Source organism: Sinocyclocheilus rhinocerous, unplaced genomic scaffold, assembly GCF_001515625.1.
Source record: "Sinocyclocheilus rhinocerous isolate Xijiao unplaced genomic scaffold, SAMN03320098_v1.1 scaffold675, whole genome shotgun sequence".
Lineage (NCBI taxonomy): Eukaryota > Metazoa > Chordata > Actinopteri > Cypriniformes > Cyprinidae > Sinocyclocheilus > Sinocyclocheilus rhinocerous.
In genome coordinates this window covers 110,123-127,219 of record NW_015629520.1, presented here as the reverse complement: position 1 = coordinate 127,219, position 17,097 = coordinate 110,123, and the positions used below count along the sequence as shown (strand labels likewise).

The 17,097-nt window shown below is 38.1% G+C and overlaps 1 protein-coding gene across 2 annotated transcripts; it reads left to right on the top strand.

The window, feature by feature from the left end:
• Positions 1 to 2,969: 2,969 nt before the first annotated feature.
• Positions 2,970 to 13,740, top strand: LOC107739067 (UPF0583 protein C15orf59 homolog). Of its 2 annotated transcripts, none has more exons than XM_016551045.1 (2): positions 2,970 to 3,301; positions 13,058 to 13,740. In XM_016551045.1, exons 1-2 carry the CDS (start codon positions 3,155 to 3,157, stop codon positions 13,640 to 13,642), a joined length of 732 nt encoding a protein of 243 aa, XP_016406531.1. In that variant the 5' UTR covers positions 2,970 to 3,154; the 3' UTR covers positions 13,643 to 13,740. The 2 variants fall into 2 exon arrangements, with proteins under 2 accessions (XP_016406531.1, XP_016406532.1); XM_016551046.1 differs by lacking the exon at positions 2,970 to 3,301 and adding an exon at positions 12,872 to 12,951.
• Positions 13,741 to 17,097: the final 3,357 nt, after the last annotated feature.

Sequence of the window (17,097 nt, the reverse complement as noted above, 5' to 3'; positions counted from 1 at the left end):
GCTTTGTGGTAGGGGTGGGCGATATGAGCTAAAATTCATGTCACGATATTTTACACTGTCCAGGAGATATTGATATTATATTGCGATATGAGAAAAAAAAATTACAGGCAAAATATTTTAACCTTATATAACTAGAAAAAGTGAGGGATTGGACATAGACCTGAAAAGTCTATTTTTTTATTGTGCCATTGTTTTTCTCAAAATGTGCAAACGTGCAACATGAGGTAGGCCTGTATGAATTAAATTAAATTAAATATTGTGTGTTTGAGTAGGCCAGTGGTTCCCAAACTTTTTCTGCCGGGCCCCCCTTCTGTAGAGACAGAGTATGTGAGCGGAGTGGAGCGGCAACAATTTTCCCTCCGCGCTCCGAGCATTGAATAATCACTCCGCTCCGGGTTCACCATTTCCTGCTCCCGCTCCACTCCGCGCTCACTGATATCAGAAACACCGCTCCGCATCTAAAGTATTTCAGTATGTTTGAAATATCACAGTTCTGTTCATAACGTATAATAAATGAAAAAAAATTAAATAAATAAAATAACAGGAGAGTTTCAAAGTGGCTTATTGGAGCACTAATTGGAGCGATTGCTGGGGTGTTCTGAACGTTTCATTCCATTGCTTTGTGGTTGCTCAGGTGTTCTAAATGTTTCATTGCGTTGCTTTGCGAGTGCTAAGGTGTTCTAAACGTTTCATTGCGTTGCTTTGCGATTGCTGGGGTGTTCTGAACGTTTCATTCCATTTCTTTGTGATTGCTAGAGTGTTCTGAACATTTCATTCCGTTGCTTTACGATTGCTAGCGTGTTCTGAACGTTTCATTCCGTTGCTTTGAAATTGCTAGGGTGTTCTGAACGTTTCATTGCATTGCTTTGTGATTGCTGGGGTGTTCTGAACGTTTCATTCCATTTCTTTGTGATTGCTAGGGTGTTCTGAACATTTCATTCCGTTGCTTTACGATTGCTAGCGTGTTCTGAAAGTTTCATTCCGTTGCTTTGCAATTGCTAGGGTGTTCTGAACGTTTCATTGCGTTGCTTTGCGATTGCTAGGGTGTTCTGAACGTTTCACTGTGTTGTTTGTGGTTGCTAGGGTGTTCTGAGCATTTTATTGTATTGCTTTGCGGTTGCTAGTGTGTTTTGAACGTTTCATGCTTTGCTAGGGTGTTTAGGTGGGTGCTTATTAACCTAAATAAAAAAATATCACCCTCAAGCCTCTGATATTTGATATGATATTTGGCCATCTGCAAGGCTAAAATTGTCCAAACACTCCAAAAAGTATTAGCACACCTCTCCCCAGCAAGTCTCACTTTTTGAGGTATCATTAATGTTCACAGCACAAATGGTCGTGTTACTTTTCCTCACTACCTTCATCTCAGATTGTATCTGTTATTCTAGATGACTGTTTGGCACCATATGCCTGAATACACTTTTCAAAGCAACTGCTTATTTTGTGTTAAACCCTTTTGTTTTTTCCCCGATATTTCTCATCAGAGTTCCCATCAGAGACACCTACAAAATAATGAGGGCCTTTGTTTGGGACAAGCCTCGCAGGATGTTTTGAAAAATCATTATAGAAAGGTAAATTAGAATTTCAAACTTGCTGACACAGCCCCCTGGTCGATTCGTGATTTGAAGAGAGTAACAGGAAAATGTATACAGGAGGCTGAAGCATCTCTTGCACATAATTATGGTTAGGGCGAGCGGTTTCCTGATGTACTTGCGTCTGTTTTTATTCATTACCGATCTAAATGGGATAATCTGGTCTGCTTCTATTGCTGCAGAGCCGTCGCATTCACGATTCACGAGCCTGCACTGCAACACTGAATTGAATTAATTTGCTTCCCCAACTGAAGTGGCAAATGGTTGAAAAGATCTGAGCAGAGAGCAAGCTTGGAAGTGTACATGAATTGATGTGTTTGTCGGAAGTAAGATGGAAGTGACAGGACAAGGGTGAGTGGGACTAAAATGTAGTGTGTGTACGGTAGCAAGCATGAAAGAGGAGAGAAGAGTTATGGAAGAGAGATCATAGAGAACGAATGCGAGTGTTTGAGGGAGAGTGAATGAGGGAGAGAGAGAGGGAAGGGGGAGGTTTCCTAAGTGCTTGAGCATCAGTGACTGATAGAGGACAACATTGCAAGAGAGGTGTTGAGCATGCATCTGTCTCTAGTGTTATCCGAGCGTGCTCAAATGGGGTAGGAGATATGCTGCACGGTAAGGGGGCACAGTGGGAAAAGCCTGGCAACTCTGTGGAAGCTTTTTATAGACATACGGAGCAGCAATAAATCCAAACGACATCAATTCTGGACAAAGCCACAAAAGCCAAGAGAAGACAAGCTACTGAAATTCTGGTGTGGGTTAGCTGAACTGGATGTCCGGAACTCTCTTTGTCTCAGGGTGATATGGTTCTTCATAGCAGTATCTGTCAGGATTGTCTCTGAGAGAAGCAATTTTTGGCTCGTCCTCCCATGTGTCACATCGGATGTGTTCTTTTTCTGCCAGCTCGATTGGCAATGTGACTTGTTCTTACTATTCTCAGTGCACTTTTTGCATACATATATTCTTCACATCAAATACTGATGGCTCCTGCACTGAAGACTTTCTCGTCAATGGAAAACACACTTTATGGTATACGTTTTTGAAAAAGTGGAGTTGCGACAGAGGATGCATATGTAGATGTGGAGAATCAGTATAAAGATTGACAGATGTCCCACATAAGGAAGTAGACTGACTTTCGGTATGTCACAAACCTCTCAAAGTAGAAGCTCAAAAGGGTGTTTTATTTATTTACTTGCTAGCGGTCTTAAGAACAAAGCTTCTTTCATGCCAAAAATGATACCATTTGATTTAATTTTAACATCATACGGAAAAGATCAAAGCTTTGCTGAGAACTGTTCGTTTCAGTGCTGAAACTTTTCCAATTTTCTTGATGCTCTATTTTTTTTTGAAAGTTTTCCTTTTGAATTTACTGAGAAATACTAGATATTCCTGGACTGATTTCAAAGTTTCCTAACAGCAGCAAAAAACTATGCTAAGATGTTTGGACCAGAGAATGGGCCTTTCATTCAGATAGGATCAAACAATAGTGTGGTGGGCTTCAGACATGAAGACCAGTGTCCAGTCCCCTCCTGGCTACCGCTGCTGCTGTCATCCCTATGTGAAGGATGTTTCACGGCACAGCGCTAGGACCATTTGAACCGAGCCAGAGCCCTGACCGGAGAGCAGAGATCCGCAGGCACATTAAGATGGTCATGGAACAGCTGGAGGAAGTTCTTGCTGAGCTCAAGGACGTGGCAAAAGAGCTCCGGGAGGTAAAGCACACATTACATGCCCGCTTTGAAGGTTAAAGGAGTGCTTTGTTAAAAGGCACAGACTGATGGGGAGATTTAGTAAGTGAAAGATTGTAGGCTTTAACCCAAGGATGTCCAATCCTGCTCCTGGAGGGTCAACCTACCCCAAACACACTTGCCTAGAAGTTTCTAGTAATTCTTAAGACCTTGATTTGCTGGTTCAGGTGTTCGATTAGGATTGCCCATTGCTGCAGGATCGTGGTCCTCCAGGAGCAGGATTGGACATCCCTGTAAGATTTTTATTTTTGCCTTTATTTAAAAAGGATAGTATTCGCTGACAGGAAGCAAAGTGGGAGAGAGGTGGGGACGGGATCAGAAAAAAAATCCAGAGGTAGGACTTGAACTTGGGTCACTCAAAGTGTAACTGCACAACATGTCGGAGCAATGCCCACAAGGCTATCGGCTCTGACAGGACAAACCATTGTGCCCCTAAACAAGGCACTGATCCCTACATTCTGCCAGGTAACACCTGAAATATATTCAAGTAGCCAGTGTTTCTAGCTATGCATGATTTCATATGTTGCATTACGAAATTTCTTGAAAGCAATTCATAGCACAACACAAGTCTCTATTAGCATTCTCAAAGTTGCTGTATCATTGTAAAAATGACACCCAAAGTTACCTAAACACCCTGTTGGTAACTCTATCACCACCTTGTGTGCTGGAGTTTGTTACCATCTCAGTAACCCAGGAATGATGGGACTGTGATATTGCGCTGGCAAGCATTCACGTTAATGTTTAAGCAATGAATTAATGCGTACTTTCATAGAGTTTGTTTCTGGCCTAAACTCAACTACTGACTGATTAGTTCCTAACTGTACAAAAACCAATAGACACAACCACAGTGGGCACGTTTCATAAACATACTCAAGGTCATAAACACATTCATGCCACTGTGATACGTCCACCTAGGGGCTGTTGACTGGACAGATTGTCACCCAAACAGCAACCAACAGATAGATTAACAAGGAGAAAGACTTGCAGGATGACACCCCCATACAAGCAAGATGTCATCTGTGATGCCTAATTATCACCAGGCAAATCGGACATTGGGCTAGCATGCACAGGAGCGGATTTGATTTCCTCATCTTCTCACCTGTCAGCGTCTCATCTCTTTCGCAGTTATCTCCCTTTGTGCTGGGCGACAGCTTTCAGCATTATGTGAGAGGACATCTCCTTAATTAATCTCTTTCCTCGGGTGGATATCTATCTGCCTCATTACTGTCTATGAGTCTATGAGTGTCCCAGACTGGCATTTGTCTCATCATCTCAGTCACAGCTCCGCTGGATTTGTCTCATTCGTCTCCTTGGCCAAGTTCAGGCATCACCGGTAGCTCTGCCACTCTTGCCTGAGTTAACACCTCCATCTGTCAAGCACACCTTGCAGCAGAGCCTTATTGTTACTACTGACATCTTGTTATGGTTATTAGTTTTGCCACACGCTCATCTGTCTTTCAGCTGTCTCTGATTCCACGGATAACAGCCAAACATTTGTCACGATTCTGAATTCATTACTGCCAAGTGAAACCAGTACACTGCTCACTTACAGAAACTTGCTTAATCTACACACAGAATTATGATGTCTTATGTTCTTTTTGCGTTTGTGTAATTCAATAATTTGGCTAATTTGATCATGCTCTCAGCTAGCAATAAAAGTGCAGTACTTTCAGCTCCGTTTCACAAATTTAATCACGTTTAAACCAATTCCGTAGAATTCTACCAATTTCTCGCCAAAAACAGCACATGCACAGATCCCATATGGGTCTTCTTTATATTCTATTGTTTAAATGAAATATCAACAATTCATTGTTTTTAACTGGACTGACTTTTATTTTCATTATTTATAGTACAATGGTGTAAACAACATTGATCGGGAAGGTAATGTTGATGTTGGTTGATGTTTTTGAAAAAGTTAGTTGCTAAGTTACAAGCTTCTAATAAGTTGCCAAGCTACACTTTTTAAAAAAGTTTTTTTTTTAGTAAGTTTTGTAGTGTTGCTTTTTCAAAAGTGCTTGAGTACTAAAGTAGCTTACACACTACTTTAAAATCCATTTAAACAACTTAAGAGGTGGCTTTATTTTAAATGATGTGACTAGACAATTAGTAATCAACATTGTAATAATCAAAATGAGTAATTAGCATATAAACTGAACAATTTGTATAAAACATACATTAAAATTATGATTAAACTAAAAAACACTTATGTAACTGAATCATGACAAGTTAAAAAATGCTACCGTCACACTAAAGAATATAGTGAGTAGAACTAAGTTAGAAGAACTGTATTTCATCAGAATGCATGGCTACTATTAAATGTAGAAAGACATTTCCCCATGCATAGTTAACTAGCCAAACCTTGAGCTCTTTTGGTAAACAGCGTTTCTGTAGCTCAAACAGTAGAGCTTGCTGCTAACAAAACCAAGGCAACATTAGCTTATATAACATATACCTTGAATGCCATGTAAGTTGCTTTGGATTGAAACGATTGCCAAATGCATAAATAGACATGATAAGAAGATAGATATGATAATGTATATGGAGATTATTTTCAGAGCAAATATATAGGGAAGGCAGTGATACATGATGAAAAATGTATGAGGTTAGAATCTGTTTTTGAATCTAATGGTTTCCATCAGATGTTTTGGAGTTTCCAGCCAGCCTCCAGGTAAAAATCAATCGCATAAGAAGCCCAGTTGTGGTGATGGGTCTGTTTCCTACTGCTTTCAAATCAGGCTTCCTCTAAAAATGAGTCAAACGCTTGTTCTGACTCACACTCCGTTCCAAACACACTGTTTAAAAGCCTTCTGGGAAGTTTAGGCAATAATCTGACTCTAAGACCAGGGGTTCTGCAGGTAAGATGACTGTGAGACAAATCAGATAAAAAAAGGGTATGTGTTAACTTTTAGAATGGCATGGGATTTGTTGCACCAGCTACTTAAGTAGATTTAGGGATCCAAACAATACTCCAAATTGACTTTTTGTCTTTTGTTTATGCTTTTATTGGTCCTTTATTATAAGTTCTGAAACATATAACTTGTATATCTTATGTATTTTATAAAACATCTGATATAAATTGTTATAGTTCAGAATAGGAATAGATCTTTTGAAAAATGTGTTTAAAAATTTAAAATTATGAACACTCATATGATACCAATCATGACAGTGGTTAGTAAATGGTGTTTTATTTTACATGGAGAGGGTCGCCTCAGCTATTTTGAGATCACATGACCAACAAGTATTTGGATCACTTCATTTTTGTAACCCACCATAATTGGACTCTGTCACCCGTGGAAGTAAATTAATCATGGCTGACTGTGAATAATGCCTTAAAAACGCCATTAGAAACGGAAAAAATTTGCATTACTGCTTCATCCACACCACTAGGGTTCAGTTTAAAGTCCAAGACAGCCACCATATTAAACAAAAATATTGAGTGATTTTTAAAGGGGTATATACAGGGCCTAAAATTGACACTCGCAAAGTGCCAGATTTTAGTAAATATCAGCATTGGTGAGTATATGATAAAGTGTTAGTTGGCCGGTAACTTTTTTAATTCATTCTAATAATGCCAGAGAAAGTGGTATGGTTTGGCACAAATATCAAATCTTAAATAATAATATAAATATCTAATCTTTTACAGCCACTCACGATAACAGTGTTTTCAGTGTCTTGGTGCGGGTTACAGTAAATTCTGCTCCACATAAACTCCATCTCTTCAAGTGCTGCGAGTTTGAGTCAGTTAGAATGAGCATTTAAAAATGCAATATCAGCCCAACATCATCCCAAATTTATAATGAGAATGGTTTATAAATCTGTTGTCGACAAAAGAGAAGCATTTCAAAAGAGAAGTTTCCCTGTGGTTTTCCGGCAAAAAAAACAAACTCTGTGGTTTAACGTTTGAAAGCAAAGAAAAAAACATTCATATTAGTATGGTAATTGTACTATTGTTATTTAAAATAATAATACTAATATAATTATTATTGTGAAATGTTAGTTTAATAGTATATTTCTTCATATTATTTGTTTAATATTATATATGTGACCGTGGAGCACAAAACCAGTCTTAAGTCACTGGGGTATATTTGTAGCAATAGCCAAAAATACATTGTATGGGTCAAAATTATTGATTTTTCTTTAATGCCAAAAATCATTAGGATATTAAGTAAAGATCATGTTCCATGAAGATATTTTGTAAATTTCCTATTGTAAATATATTAAAACTTAATTTTTTATTAGTAATATACATTGCTAAGAACTTCATTTGGACAACTTTAAAGGCGATTTTCTCAATATTTTGATTTTTTTGCACCCTCAGATTCCAGATTTTCAAATAGTTGTATCTCAGCCAAATATTGTCCTATTGTCCTAACAACCCATACATCAACGGAAAGCTTATTTATTCAGCTTTCAGATGATGTATAGATCTCAATTTCGAAAAATTGACCCTTATGGCTGGTATTTGTTAATTTTTATAATTTGATGAAGTAAATAAATAAATATTATTAATGATAAAAATTGCAATTAGATGTGTTATCGCAATTTGTTCTGCCTGTTTTTTAATGAAATAATACACATACAGTTTCTATGCATTTGGCAGCCACTTTTATCCAAGTAAACTTTATGCATCATGCATACCGTCATTCGAATGAATTCCCTTGGTGTTGGGAAGGTTACTTTGGAAATTGAATCAGGTTACAGATTACAAGTTACCCTATTTAAAATGTAATCAGTAGTGTAACTATTTCAATTACTTTATTAAAGCAATATAACTGATTACATTTGATTACTTTTTGATTACTTTTCTAAATTTCTAACGAATGTTTTCAACTGTTAATCATCTTCAAACATTTAAACCAGGCAGGGTTAACCTTACAGTAGTACTCAACACTGATTACTGTCAGACTTTCAAAATCCTTCATCACTTGAATTAAGATTATAATTATTTAATTCAAAAGCACAGCCACCACAAAAAAGACCACCTCTTTTTACTTTGAGATCATTCTGATTTTTGTTTTATTTTTACATTTTCAGCAATGGGACACATTTTTATCACTCACCATGGTGGAAACTCTCAGACAGGTTGTAGCCTTAAGCCACTTGTTATGCAGTGCCTCCTACAACAATCCCAACAAATGGGGATTTCTATAGGTCACCATTTCTGCTTTGCAAGGTGTGCAAGGCTCCACAAGTAAAACCGCCCTTCACAAGGTAGCAATTGTTTCAGCTGGTCCCAATCGAGCAGCACTCTGATCTCCAATCAGTTAGTGTGCGGTTGGCATGAATGCATTAAACATGAACTGTCTGACAGCAGCGCACAGGGCACAACCCCACGAGAGATGATCTAATACCTCCTCCAGACAGGAGCCTTTCAGTGGAGTCCCAAAAATGTATTTCTCTGATAACGGAATGGCACTTATTGTACTTGGCAGGGCTCGATACAGTATAAATTCGCAAATACAGTACATAATGTTTGTACAGTCCTTGCTTGTATGCACTGCAAAAAGCTTGGCATTGTTTGCGTATTGTGTGGGCTTTCGAGCAGCAGGTGTGGTGTGAATGGATATTCTGGCTGTTGAATGTCTGTCATTTGGGCTCTTCCTGTTTACGTTTGACTGCTCACTACCGAACTCCAACAGCCAAAAGCCTGTGGCTCGCCGCTGAATAGCCGGTCTGCTATATCATGAACTCCACATCCTGCGATTGAATGCGATGAGAAAGTTTTGCGACAGCAAAGCACTGAGCTCATCGAAATCAGAAGCAGCGAATTATAGAACAAGCTGTCATTAATAACTCTGATATTTCAATTCAAGCAGTGCTTTATCATCAAAATCCTGAGAAATCAAACATAACTGTGGCCTAAATAACGTACTAAGCTGCTTAATATTGACAAGAGTTAACATAATGTCTTTGCAGCGCAGTCATATGATTTCATTGTGAAAAATATCCCGTCATATATAACCATTTACGCATGTTATAATCTGATTAAAATCTTCAGACAGACTTTATGATCTGCAGGATCGCTACGTCTGTGCTTTGTTTTGTCTCTGAATTGTGAGCACTAGCCTTGAGACCCTGCTCAGAAAAAGAGCTGGGCAAAGCAAGAGAAGGAGTATTGATAAGCGTATGGTTGAGATCTTATGTAAGACGCAGTTACTAGCACAGCAGGAGGACAAATTCCCTTCAGCACAAACAGATACTAAATATTCCAATGCCAGTGGGTGAAATGGGGTGAGATGGAAAACATAAAGATGGAAACAGATATATATACGTATTACTCATTTATGGCTTAAAGGGTTAGTTCACCCAAAAATTAAAATTAGGCTGTGTTTCACTCACCCCCGATGCATCCTAGGTGTATATGACTTTCTTCTTTCAGACGAATCCAGTCAGAGTTATATTAAAAATTGTCTTTGATCTTTCAAGCTCTATCGTTATACTCAGCGGGTGTTGCATTCCTTCGGTTCAAAAGACGTGAAATAAAAAGCACCCTTCCACAAAAAAAAGTGTCTCACACCACCGCTCCGAGGGGTGAACAAAGGCCTCCTGTAGCGAATCAATGCGTTTTTGTAAGAAAAATATCCATATTCAAAACATAATAATCACTTGAATCTAGCTTGCGCCAACAGCTGTACACAGAAGCAGTTCCGGGAGCATGACCTATGGGGTCAGCGTTACGCATGCGCCGGTGAGTCTCCTGAAAACCAACGTTTGTTTACAGGATCAAAAGAAGCAAAGTTTCCTTACTTTAGCAAAGGAAAACCAGTCTCCTCCCCCGGGAGCCGTGTGAGACACTTTTTTTTCTGGAAGGGTGCTTTTTATTTCACGTCTTTTGAACCGAAGGAATGCAACACCCGCTGAGTGCAACGATAGAGCTTGAAAGATCAAAGACAATTTTTAATATAACTCCGACTGGATTCGTCTGAAAGAAGAAAGTCATATACACCTAGGATGCATCGGGGGTGAGTAAAACGCAGCCTAATTTTCATTTTTGGCTGAACTAACCCTTTAAGCTCAGCCACATGTACAGTATGAAAGTACAGACATTCTTCAGAAAATACTGTGGAATATCTTGGTCTTTTCAACAACACTCTAAGAAACTAGATGTTTGAAGTGCTAAATGGAATTCCAGCGTGTATGCGGTTGCCATTCAGAGAGATTTTTATTGCCGTTATAGGGTGTTCTGGGTGGCTGCTGGTGGTTTACTGGCCATAGTTAAAAGAGTGCACCCCAAAATCTCTATAATATTCTGGTCAATAGATATGGCATACTGTAAGTTCCTACTTCAAATACAGGATTTTTACAGCACACTATCTTATATTTTGGTGAATTGGTGGCTAATTTGTATGAATTCAAATGGTTTTATTTGTACATGTTTGTACAGTCTGCTTACACCCCACCAACCCAATCTCACAGGAAAATGTAACTGTTTTACAATCTGGTGATTTCATATGAACGAATGATGTAAGTTGTATGAAAACGTACGATTTCTAGAAAAAATGTAAGCATGAAGGTCCACCTCTGATTCCACCTAACATTACTGTGTAACATTACTGTCACTGGAGTTCAAGCAGATGGTACAAAAATGTACAAATGAGATCAAACAAATTCTCCACTAATTGGCCAAAACGTCATGGATTACCAGGTTAGGTTTAGTGGGGTCAAGAGTGGAACTGTATGTTTCATTTTTTTTCTTAAAATTATACATTTTCGTACAAATCACATCATACAAATTCTAAATCATGTCAAGTCATACTAAATCATGTCCTCTTAAAATAGTTTGGGTTTGACTTTTATTGTCTACAAGGTGGAAATTGTAAGTCTGAGCACACCTAAGTTAGTGAGATGCCATAACCCATGTTATGCTCTCAAAAATGATTTCTGCTTCTTGTTCTATTTATGTTATTAACTGCACCTTAATGCTCTGTCATCATTTACCTACTCAACTCAAGTTATTCCAAACGTTCCAAAAGTTTCTTTCATATTTTGAACACAAAAGAAGATATTTTGAAGAATTTTGGTAACCAAACAGTTTCTGGTCCCCATTGACTTCTATAGTATTTTTTCTTTCCATACTATGGAAGTCAATGGGGTGCAGCAACTTTTCATTTTTTTGTAAACTTTCCCCTTAAAATGGGCCAGTACAACATCATTTTTGAAAATCTTAATTTCATAGTGTGCAATCCACTTATTTTTTAAGATTTTGAGCCAGAAGAAAAAGAGGGAAATCGCGCTCAAATTGATTTGATTTTGACACAATATTTACACTGAAGCTGCAGGCGGCTATGGTAAGGGGCATGCCATTTCCTGACCAGACGCCGAGTGGAGCCAATCACAACACACACTGGCCCAGCTAACCAATCACAGCACATTTCGTATTTCAGAAGGGGGGCCTTCATTTGATACAGGAACTATTCGAGCCGTTCATGCCAGACTGGGGAGAGAGGTGTTGTAATAATGTAAAATATGTGAAAAATAATGGCGTGACATTTCCCGACCAGGCGCCGAGTGCTGCCAATCACAGCACACACTGGCCCAGCTAACCAATCACAACACACACACTGGCCCAGCTAACCAATCACAGCACATTTCGTATTTCAGAAGGCGGGCCTTCATTTGATACAGGAACTATTCGAGCCGTTCATGCCAGACTGGGGAGAGAGGTGTTGTAATAATGTAAAATATGTGAAAAATAATGTGTTTTTCGAACAACCTTGTATGAGAGCCATACACCCCCAAAACAAAATCAAGACTTTGTAAAAGAGCATAATAGGACCCCTTTAATGTTCTGTTATAATGGGATTTAGAACAGCTTTTATATTGGTATTTTTGGGGTTTACATTATGCTGAACATTGGAGATTTTGCTGATGTTGAGCATTGCTACATACAGTAAAGTCCTGTATTTAATATGACATTACTGCTCAAATGCCAGCGTTGTGATTTACTTTTTCTTGTACTTCCTGCCAAAATCATGTTATATATAATAATAAAATAGTATATTTAGCATGCTAGTAGTAAACTGAAAGAGATTCAGCATGTCTCAGTTTTCTGTTACAGTTTCCACTACACAAAAGATCTGAGTTGAGTTTACATGGCAATTTCATGGATTCAGGAAGCAACTGAAATAAAGAGATAATTGAACCAAAAAGTGAAAATTCTGTAATTTCCTCACCCTCATATCTGTCAGGATTCTGGACTGTTCTGTGTCGTGTTTTGCCCCTGTTTCTGGTCCTGTGTTTCCTTATTTGGTCCTTCCTGTTTTCATTAGGTTCCCTGATTAGTTCATCATTTGTTTCCAGCTGTGTTTAGTTAATTATCCTCATTTCCCTGTGTACTTAAGTCCTAGTCTGTTCAGCTTGTGTTTGTCAGGTCTACTCGTTCTCTACGTGTGTTGGCTCAAGCGCCCATTGTGGATTATCTACTGTGTTTCTTGATTAAAGACTGTTTCCTTGTGACTCCAGCGTGTTCCCTCAACAGATGACAATATCGTTCCAAATCTGTATGACTTTTCTTTTTCTGAGGAACACAAGCAGATCAGACCCGACTGATATTGCATGGATGCATTATGTTGTATTAAAGAAAGAAAGTGAAACAGGTTTGAAAAGACATGAGGGTGAGGAAATGATGACAGAATTGTCATTTTTGGGTGAACTAAGATTCGGATATTATAAGGGCTTTTTCCAGACATGTATTCAATATTCTCTTTTTCTTCTATTCAGGTTGCGGCACAAATTGACAAGTTAACATCAGATATCGACCTCGACTCAGACAATGACCTGACACTAGTGTGTTGCAGCGAGGACCGTGGTGACCTCTTGCACAATGAGACATTATCTGACAACCACTTACTACACAACCCTCTGCTAGACACGGTCCGCAACCCAACCACAGCCAAGAAACAAGAATTGGAGCTCTACCGCAGGAGCTGTGGAGACTTACCTGCCCTCAATGGACCATTAAAGGCCTCAAAAAGCCCTAAAGCCTCCTGGCTCTTTGGATCTGGAGGACGGCTTCATTACTACGACAAGACGCTATATCACGCGTTGTGCTGTGACGATGATGATTACGACGAAGTTAGAGGTGGAATGAGATCAGCAAGGCTGTCGTCCACCGATTCTGTGTTTTCATCTTCATCTCCGAGGTTTCTGACGCCCAGATGTAATCGTAAGACTTACTCCAGCCCGGACTCGAAGAAAAGAGCTCTCCGTAGCTGCAGTACGCAAACTGTTTCCGATAAAAGCACACAAACTCACTTCCCATACATTCCAGCCAAGCAAAGAGCTTCAAGTGACTACAAGAACTGAAACTTTCTGCAAGCGCCCCTAAATGAAACATCTGTCATTAATTTTTCACCCTCATGCTGCTCTGAAACCATATGACTTTCCTTCTTCTGTGGAATGCAGAAGTTTTTTCTTGCTATAATAGAAGTGAAGCTTCAAAATGACAAAAAACAACAACAACATAAAAGTAGTCCATATGACTCATTCACTACATTTAAAATCTTCTGAATGTACACTACTGGTCAAAAGTTTGGAATAATTAACGGCAGCGTAGGTGATTTGGTTCAAAGCATTTTTTGTTACGCTGGTTGAAAGTCTCTTCACATCCTGATAGCAATGTAGTTGTGCATTTATATCGTATGGGAAGGCATAGGACCATAAAATGTTCATCCAATCATATTGCTCAGTCCCAGGCTGTCCTACCTGCCTGTCAGCGTATGTATTTGCATATCTCCACGCACCCTGTTCACACAGACGTGAAACGTCATCAGTGCGTTCCATTAAGCAACTGCAGACCGAGCGAGAATGGAAGGGTTATTACTGTAATATTATGCTCTTTGTACTGTAATGTTTTCTCTCCAGTGAATGAGACGTGAGGTAATCTGACAACGTTGCATTCAACCCTGTGTATCACAGTTCCCACAAAAATATTAAACAGCAAAAATAGCTTTCAGCACTGATGATAATAATGAGACATATTTCTTGAGCAGTAAATCAGCGTATATTATATTGATTTCTGAAGGATCATGTGACACTGAAGACTGGTGTAATGATGCTGAAAATTCAGCTTTGATCACAGGAATAAAATACATTTTAAATTATAGTAATATAGAAAGTTATTTTAAATTACAATATTACAGTTTTTACTGTATTTTTCACCATATAAATGCAATATGCGAGCATAAGAAACCTCTTTCAAAAGCATTAAAAAATCATAGTTATTCCAAACTTTTGATTTATAGTGTGTTTGTTTGGTTTGAGAGCCAAATATTAGTTGTTATTCACCAAAAATCTTAGCACTGGCAGTCCTTGATGCATTCATAAAGTATTGATTTCTGATCTATGAACTCTTCTATAAAGTCATTGTTTTGTTGGGTCTTTTCAGCGAACATGACCAAAACCAGTCTGAATGATTCGTTCTTAAATCAGAGCTAATATTTGAACAATATTTTCATGATGCTTTTGTCCTTTTTGAAGCTTAAATAATGGAAAAGCGTGATCAAAATATTTCCTTTGTGTTCCACTGAATAATGAAAGTCTTGACACGAGGGTGAATAAATGAAAAGAATTTTCATTTTGGGGTGAACTAATCGTTTAAATTAGTTTGAAATATTTTTGAAGTGTGTCATCTGTATTTATGTAATGTTTAGGTCGATACCTAATGATAATGAATTACTGCCATGGAAAAAACTCTGTTCTCATGGAGCTTGCAAAGAACAATTTAAACATCATTTGGATTCATTATGAGGGAATATGCCAATATCAAAACAATCATGCATCTCGGCAGAACATTAACACCAGTCCAAAGCCCCCTAAAGAGTGAGAATTGGTTTCAGTCACACCCACACTGCGCAGTAAATAGACAGAGTTAAATTAAGCGAGTGGTACACTTCCCCAAAGAATGTGCTTTATATTAAGCTGATTTTTCTGAAAAAACCCCCCAAGTAAATTATGAATAAAATGATGAATACAAGTTTCTGGCAGATGCTTCATTCTGAACCATCTTCCTCTCACCAGGTCATTAATTAAACCGTTTTTCCTGTGATGTATGCACAGATTTACCATAGTAACCATGAGTATGATAATACTGCTGCATTAGCCATTGTTACTAAAACAGAAGTGAACAAAATGACAGAAAAGCTTCATACAGTGTTTAAAGAAGATCCATTTATTAGTGGTCGTTGCTAAAGCTCATATTTGCATATAAGGCTCATATAGGATCATTACTGCCATAATTAGGGTTAATGATTTGAAGAATCCTCTAACTGTGTTACATTTTGCTGTGCAGCTCATACTGCAAGGTTTGTAATATAAACGTGATGCCTCAAATAGTGTGCTATTACTTTTCTAAGCGATCAGATTCTTGCATTGTAGACAGTAAAAATCCTAAAATATCTGTAGACTTCTTTTATCTAGACATCAGAATATATTTAAAAAAAAAAAAAAAGGTGGTGGAGGTGAGGTGAGCTCTTTTGATTTGGGACAGTAAGAAACCACTTAAAAACCAGCCAGAACTGCATAACAACATGCCACAGCCCTCATTGAACAACCAAATAACAACGTCCAGGCAACCACCACTCACATTTTCTCTACAAAATTTATAAATCAGATTATTTTTTAACAGCTATAAATAACCCCTTTTGTGTTCTGCTGAAGAAAGAAATAACATTTTCAAAAGATACGGCTAAATAAATGACAACAGAATTTTAATTTTTGGGCTTACCGTCCCTTTAAGCCTTATTTTATAAGGATAAAATGCCCAGCGATGTCTGTAATCATAGTGTCGACAATACAGCGGATCAGACAGAGGAAATTCATTAAGAGACAGGATTCACTGTCCATAGTGTCAAACACATTAGCCGTGCAATATCTGAACTTTGACATTGCGGGCTCATTCCTTCAAAAGACCTCATAAGGCCGTGATCTGCGTTCATCTGTCAGTGTGAGTGAGGTAATTTAATTGGAGTCTAAATCATAAAGCTTTACCTCAGGCTCATTTCAACTGGAGATGGCTGTTATGCAATCATCTATAATAAAAAGCCAATCATTGAAACTGCCTTCAAGGGACACTGTGCAGATCTTTTTATGGAATACCTTTTAATCCTCTATACAAGTAGAGACCAATTATCTTCAACACAAGGTTGAAGATTAGAGTCTTACAGGAATAGAAAATTGAAATTTTCAAAAATGAAAATTGTCATTTACCACTGTTAAAAACATAAAAAAGTTATATTATTTTTATTCATGTGGTAACATTGAAATGATCTGGAATTAATATTATTTTATTAATAGTAATGTTGTTTTTTATTAATTTGATTAATCTTATTTAATCAACCTGACTGATTAAATAAGTAAATTTCTTTACACTGCAATTTTAGTATCTATAGTCTGTTTTAGTATTAGTATTTATAGTTTTTGTTAATATTTTAGATTTGATTCCCTTTCATGGGAACTTCGAACTGCTAGGGGTCGCTATGGGGAACGCCTCGTCGTGACCCGTGTCTGAAGCATACTTTGAAAAAAACACCAACAACACGTTGGCCGGCGACAGCCATGACGTCACTACCGGTGCGACTATAGTATAAATAGGCGCCGGGAGAACACATCATCCTCTTCTTCGTCTTCATTGACTGTTTTGTTTGAAGCGTGCATTTCTGTGGTAAGAGCGATCTCTATTCATATCATTATGGCGAGCACTAGCAAAGCGTTTAAGAGGATGTGTGCATCCGTGTTGTCGTTGTTTAACATCTGATGACACA